Source organism: Cryptotermes secundus, unplaced genomic scaffold, assembly GCF_002891405.2.
Source record: "Cryptotermes secundus unplaced genomic scaffold, Csec_1.0 scaffold1079, whole genome shotgun sequence".
Classification (NCBI taxonomy): Eukaryota; Metazoa; Arthropoda; class Insecta; order Blattodea; family Kalotermitidae; genus Cryptotermes; species Cryptotermes secundus.
Window position 1 is genome coordinate 594,706 of NW_019720729.1, and position 7,721 is coordinate 602,426.

The following is a 7,721-nucleotide window of genomic DNA, read 5'->3' on the forward strand; positions in this document are numbered from 1 at the left end:
ACTTTTGGATTGCCCCACGTACAAGGGTTGGAACTTTAATAGTGGCAACACTCTTGCTGTAGAGACGCCATGCAACAGAACCAAATAATGTAGCTTATACCACATGTTAGTTACACACCTACCTTACTTCAGAGCAAATGGACTCTCCCTTCCCACATCACGCCCATGCACAGTGACGAGAGGAACAGAGCCATGTGTTAGCTGGCAGCCTAATGTAGTGTTGTTACGATGTTTTTGAAACAGGAACAACGGAGTTGGATATAGATTGAATGTGCCAGAGGCCGTACAGCACGACAGTGTCATTAAGGTCTTCAAGAGGCTTGCAGGGCATGTGCATTGCCTTACAGAACAGTGGCAAGGTGGAACCACCATGAAAATCAAAAGTTTGTCACTACCCCAGCAATGTGAAAGTTATGGTGATACTCATGTACGACTGTGATGGTGTTATCCTAACACATACCGTTCCCCGACAGCAGACCATCAGTGCGCAGTATTACTCTTCCTTTTTGGAACAATCTGCGACCAGCTTTCAGAAAGAAGCAGCGACACTTTCTGCAGAACCCATCCATCATTTTGCAGGACAGTGCTCTGTCACATGCAGCGCAAACTGTGGCTGATTTGTTCGATAAATGGGGCTGGGAAGTGCTGTACCATCCACCATACTCCCCGGACTTAAGCCCTTGTGACTTTGACATGATTCCTAAGATGAAGGAACCACTTCGTGGCATTTGCTTCAGAACTGTTCCAGAGATTATTCAGGCAGTAGCCCGCTCCATCTGAACTGTCAACACAACAGGCGCTGCTAAAGGTATCCTACGACTTCCACATCGCTGGCAGTGGGTTGTATACAATGCTGGTGACTACAGTGTAGGACAGTAAAATTTTGAAACATGCATCAATTTTGTATCAGTTGTAAATAAATAGTTGCCACTATTAAATTCCAACCCTCGTATGATGATAAGGAAAAATGATTAATGAAAAATCTGTTAACTGTACCTTATGGTTAGTAGGAAGTTCTTTTGTCACCTCTTGTCCTAATTACACCCATTTTCCTGACTGCTTGGTCTCTGAAAAACATTTTCACCACTTCTCAGTTAATATAGTGATGGGCTGCAAGCTTGACAGCAGGGGTTTGATTCCTGGTGGGGGCAAGAATTTTTTTTTTACTTCACAGCAACCAGACTGGCTCTGGGGCCCATGCAGCTCCTATCCAATGCATAAAAGGGGCTTAGCGTGAAACTGACCACTCACCTACATCTGGTGCTGAGGTCAAGAATGGTGGAGCTATACTTCTGCTCCCTCAAACACCTTCATGGCATGATGCTTAATTAATTAAGCACAAGGACAGTTTCACCTTTACTTTTTCCCTGTACTTCACTACATAGTGCTCCTCTGTTTTGTCCAGTCACACCTTCACCTCCCACTCACTACACATAGCCTGATCTAAACAAGAACTTCTGAACCAGCCCAAAAAGAAAACCCTGAAGTTGTCAATTGCAATGTTTTCGAAATGGATAAACTTCAACATTCTCTGCAATTTGTTCCTCAAAGCCAAATACATACATGAAAATCCAGCTGAAAAAAAAGGTAAAGCTATTCGTGCAACAGGCCATGGAGGCCCATAGGGTTGTGAGACACTGAGGTTCCCACATTTTCTTGGCAATTATATATTAATAATTTATAACCCTGAAACTAGTAATTTAATTTAAAACAGTGTTCTCTTTGCCTGTTGAGAAGGAAGATCCTAAATCTGGAATTTTGTAATCTTTCCCGACAACTAATTCAATCTCTCTTCCATCGTTAAATTATGGACACACGTCCTTTCACTTATGGTGTGTGCTTGCGATAGAAGGAGAGCCAAGCTACTGCTCTCCCCCCTGATTTTTTTTTTGGATAAAGTAAAAAATTAAAAAAGAAAGAAATATACCAAATTTAAAAACCAAAAACTCAAAGTATTTTTCAAATTATTCCTCTAACCTGAAATTTTTAAGGGAACTCTGGTGTTAATGAGAAAATACTAGGTTCCAGCTTGTGAATCCATGGATGAGACATTTTAACTAGTTCACAATAGTCAGTTTTAACCTAAGGATAACATAATGTCCTCTGCAAATACTAAGTAAAAAGTCAAGTTTTCCATATGCATAATTAAGGGCTATACCATGGAGATGTATGGGTGGTGGATGTATAGATCCCAGTTTTCTTGACCTCGGCATTAGAGGTGGTCGTTCAGCTTCACGCCCTGGCAGCCCCCCCCCCCAAGGAAAGATCCTCCTGTACCTACTGAATAGGACGCAGTGTGGGCCTCAGAGCCGGTCTAGACGACGTGGAGAATAGAAAATCCTTGACCCTACCGGGACTCGAACTCTGACATCTCAGTCGTCCAGCCCATAGCCAGTTACTACACAAACTGCACTATCCCGGCGATCCCGGCTGCCCCTGTGCGATTCTAGGGTTCCGAAATTGTTTCCATGCAATATATTTGTGTTGCATCTAGTTGTCTAGAAAGCATAAAGCCTTATAATATAACACGAAATTTGCGAGAACTTAGCAAAGCACATGCATATTAAAGGCCCCACGTATACGGCCATCGTACATTTTTCTTAATTTAATGTTCCGCTAGGGACTGAATTGCGTCACTACGGTTTCACTGACGAACGATATTTTTGGATATGCAAATACATCCAGGTCATTTCCATTCCATGAAAACAAACTATGTAGCTTGACGAAAACTTTTAAAGTCGGTCTCTATACCGTTGGTTGAAGTTTACGAACTTCCGTCAGATTTATGTCAGTACGGTCAGTACCAGTCAGTACTATGCGTCTGACTTCCGAAAGACAGAAAGGACAAGAGCGGACAAGGGGACAAGAGTACCTTTACCTCTGGTACCGAATTGTGCATGCATGCAGATATACATGATTCATACACGTATACGTTATGCGACATTAGTTGTCATTCCGCGGCTCATATGGATGACAGTAGAGCTTTCAAATAAAACGCCAACAAGGCTGCATGTATTCTTCACATGGTAGAATGTACAGATGCCTCAAGTTCCACACTTGTGACAGATGATCTGTACTCTTGATTATGCTTGCCTGATACTTCATGTACATTTTTTACCTACTCAGGTTAACATAATGGAATGCATTGGCCAGCGAGAGTAAATATCACTATATAAATACAACATTTTGCTTATTATTCCGTAAACGGAATGTTGAAATAGAAAATACAAATTTACGATTGACTGTACATTTGCCATTAGTCGTGATGCAAATATTTTGTGTTCTCTGTACAAAGTTGTATAAGCAAAATGGCGGCAAAGGGTAGGTTGATGGGGCTAAAGAACATGTAATTATGGCTTTATAAATGTAAGTATGTGAATTGTTGCGTGTGAAACAGTGTATATTGTGTCAAAAGTATCATTGTTATTATATAGCACATAAATATCGCAGTTAGTATAATCGTGTTACTATTCATTTGGTTAACTTATATTGAAATTTGCTTCATATTTTAGGATGGACATTATATAGGGATATACGGAGCGAGTGCAAATGTCGTTAATTCTGGCACAGCCATGAATGACACAGAAGCACAGGCCCATGAATTTCTACGCCGCAGAGACTGGGGCCGTGCAGCAGAACTGTTCGACCAGCTATTGGGACCTGCTTTGAACAATGGCACACCAAAGGAGAGGGTTGTAGGATTTTTGTTGGGGCGTTCAGAATGTTGCTTAGAACTTGGCAGGCATGAAGCAGTGGTGTCAGACTGCCGTCGTGTTATCAAACTTCTAGCTGATGTTGATTGTGGTAGCAACAATGGAGCAAGAGCACGAAGACGCCTTGTCCATGCTTTATTTTCCTTGCATCGGTTTGCAGAAGCTGAGGCAGCTGCCAGAGAATGGTTAGCTTCAGGTGGTGGAGCAACAAATCAGCCTGAAGCTTTAAAAATGCTAGAACGCCTAAGAATTGTACTTCAGATGGTAAATGGCCAAAAGACAAATTCAATTCATAGAAACATGACCCCTCAACAGAGACTCGACGAAGAACTGCTAGCGCTCGATTCAAGACTGGAGTCATGGACAGGCATTGGTCTGCCAGAGAGATCTCGAAGACAACGAAAGCATCCGGTTGAACTGATTGATGAATCAGATAATCATGAATCTCTTGGAGAGACTACCATTCCTAATGTGATACATATGAGGAGCAAGCAACCCGTAGAATTCGCCAGTGTTGTGGACTCTGAAGATAACATACGACCGAATAATTTCCAACAGCAGATAGGTAATGGTAAGTATTGCAACAGAATATAATGAAGTATATGAGATATTGATTGATTGATTTATTTAACATCCATAACTGTTACATTATGTACAATTGGACAAGTCAGTTTTTTATAAAAAAAATATATAAGATTAAAAACATCACATCAAATGACTAATAATATAAAAAACCATAGAAAAATAACATAATAAGTCCTTTAAATATGATAAAACAGTGGATGAGTATAATTAGGCAACAAAAGCTAAACTATAAATTACATGCAATAGCTAAAATAAATAAAATAAATGTGTTGTCTGCAAGTACAGGATCCACAACTGGCTTTCACTGTTCTGGAATGTGCTGCTGTAAAATGGGAAGTGGGTTGGTGTTAGCTGTATGTGTATCACATGTATACAGTTTCAGTAATGATGGCAGAATGTCTTATGAATTAGTGTGCATTTTCTATTGAAACTTTTTTTGAAGGCAGTCTGTTGTGCAGTGGGAGAAAATTTGAGCCAGAATTTGATGTACCAAGGCATAGGAGAATTCCATGTCCTGTTGTTAAGGAGGGTGATTGAGTTTTGTGTTTGTGAAAGCTCAAGATTTGTGAGTGGTGTATGTTCAGTTCTTATACCAGAAAACATCAAAAGAATAAGGAATGGTCAGTCCTACTCATCTGTGCAACATTTGTTGGTACTGAAATTTCAGACTATTTGGTGAATTTTGCATGAGGATTTGAGTTATCATTTGTACAAAATCTGGAGTATTGACATTGAAATGATCAGGTTAAAATGGCATGTTTCAATTGTGTTTCTTGGAGATTTTATTTAATTAATGATGTAGATGTGTTAAATTTGTTGATAATTTCTGACAAGGTCCATTTTCAGTTCTGTTGGTACATTATCAAACAGTGTTATGTGCTGTACTGAACAGCTGCCTCTTCAGCTGCATGAACATCAGTTGCAGTTCTTTCAAGCCTTGGCAAATAAATTTCGGGCATAAATATTTCTTTCTCTCTGCACAATAGACTGTGTTAAAAAAATGTTTCATTGGCAAATACACATTTATTCACAGGCCAGTTTTCTGTGATTACTGAGACACTTAGGAGTGTGCTCATACATGTACAATTACCCCTACTCCAGTTCTCATTTCACAGCAGCACATGCTAAAACATCAGATCTCATTGACAGACCCCATATGAGCACATGTAATTGTAAAAGAATTTTAAACTGAAGGGAAGCATTAGACTTTATGGAAATCATAATAGTGTACTTAACCACAATGTCTGTGATTTATTCATATGTTGCATATATTAGTTTCTAATTAGTGTAGAATATATTATGTACCAAATGAGTGTTTGTAGTGGCCAGTGGAATGAGATGGTACATTCATGGTCGATTGTAGTGCAGTGTTTTTTTGCAACAATTTCTATATGGCAGTTTACTAGAACATACTTCAGTATATATTGACACACTTTAAATAATGTATTGTAAATTTATATATATATATATATATATATATGTGAGGGGGGGCAGGTGGTAGTGTAGTTGGTTGAGACACTATGCTACAAGCCTGAAGTTCGAGGGATTGAATCCCGATGAGGTGGATTTTTTCAGTTTACCTAATCCTTCCAGCCACACTATGGCCCTAGGGTCGACTCACCCTCTAACAGAAATGAGTACCAGGAATATTTCTGGTGCATAAGGCTGAGAACCTCACCACAATCTGTGAACCAGTTGTCTAGAAAATGTGGGAGCCTCAACATTTCACAACCCTATGGACCTCCATGGCCTGTTACAGGGATAGCTCTACCTTTTACCATATGTGTGCATGTATGTAATCTTTCATTTATGTAGTTCCCCATGTAGAATTTGATTATATACTTTTTATGAATGCAGCTGCAAATCTAATTGTTAAATCTCTCAGGCAGAAGTGCTGGATCCCATCAGGTTGGACTGGCTGAGATTCAGACTTTTAGTGGAACTGCCAAAACCACAGCTTAACACTTAACAAGTAAAAGTTACCTGAATTACAATAGTTATTGGAGATCTGTCCATTCCACACACATTTGTGGCACTTCCATACAGTGTTTACATTTATACATTGAAGTTCTTGGCAAATAGAGAAAAATGTCCTTTCATTTTTTCATTTGACTGAGAATTTGATGTGTAAGCATTTTCTATGTACGTATTTGCAACACTGTTCTTGTGTATTTGCACACACACATCAATGTTTTTTATAATCAGAAAGTCCTTGCCCATATTTTTCTTAATTTATTTACGTTAGGGTAAGGTAAAAGGTAAAGTTGTCCGTGTTCTTAAGTAATTAAGCACTACATCATGAAGGCATATTGGGCATTGGATGTATAGATCTACATTTTTTTTACTTTGGCACTAGTTGAAGGTGAGTGGTCAGCTTCACGCCCTGGCAGCTTTACTCCTGGGGTAAGAACCATTGGTACGCATTGGGAAGGAGGCTATATGAGCCCCAAAACCCCTCTGGCCAATGTGTAGAAGAGAAAATTCTAGACCCTACCAGGACCTGAACTCCGACATTTATGTTAGAGTTGGATCTGAAAATGTTTTGTTGGGTTTGATGTTCTCACATTGGTGGCTATGAAGAACAGATTTTTCATTTAAATCCAGGATTGCTATGGCAAAAGCTGCATTTAGCAAGAAGAAGAATCTTTTTACCAGCAAATTGGACTTAAATTTGCGGAAGAAACTAGTGAAATGCTACATTTGGAGCATAGCTCTGTATGGGGCTGAAACATGGACACTTAGGGCAGTAGATCAGAAACATCTGGAAAGTTTCGAAATGTGGTGTAGAAGGATGGAGAAGATTAGTTGGGCCGATTATGTGAGAAATGAAGAAGTGTTAATTAGAGTCAGTGAGCAGAGGAATATCCTACACAAAATAAGAAAACAGAAGGCTAATTGGATTGGACATGTTTTACGCAGAAACTGCCTTCTAAAAGAAGTTATTGAAGGAAAGATAGAGGGGCGGATAGAAGTGACAAGAAGACGTAAGAAGATGCTGGATGACCTTGGGGACAGAAGAGGATACTGTCATTTGAAGGAGAAAGCTCTAGATCGCATTAAGTGGAGGAATTGTTTTGGAAGAGACTGTGGACCTGTCGTCTGACAGATTACTGATGATGATGATGATGATGATGATAATACTGCATAGTTGGTGAAAATCATCTGACATTTCAGAGGAACATATTGCTTCCAACAGGGCTCTGCGTACTGCCTGGTTCATGCTGGTTTATTGCTTGGCCTACTTTTTTACAATTTTGTTGTAAAATTATGATTCATGTAGATGTTGTGATATGAGGGCTCAAAACTAGAACTGTGAAACCAGCAGAGATGGCTGTTGCTAGGGTTTGGAATGAGTTCATCCCAAAGAGATACATCTAGAAGAGATATATCTACACATAACTACTATCATCATCATCATCATCA

At 39.5% G+C, this 7,721-nt stretch overlaps 1 protein-coding gene across 2 annotated transcripts in view; it reads left to right on the forward strand.

Annotated features, from left to right (window-relative positions):
- Positions 1 to 3,311: 3,311 nt before the first annotated feature.
- The window catches only part of LOC111872961 (probable helicase with zinc finger domain), an 84,708-nt gene continuing 80,298 nt past the window's right edge, over positions 3,312 to 7,721 (forward strand). The window contains exons 1-2 of one of the 2 annotated variants that reach the window (XM_023867291.1): positions 3,312 to 3,366; positions 3,513 to 4,284. In XM_023867291.1, coding sequence (XP_023723059.1) covers positions 3,573 to 4,284 — 712 coding nt within the window. In that variant the 5' untranslated portion in view covers positions 3,312 to 3,366; positions 3,513 to 3,572. The remainder of the gene's footprint in view (positions 3,367 to 3,512; positions 4,285 to 7,721) is intronic. The other variant, XM_033754950.1, reaches the window with a different exon arrangement.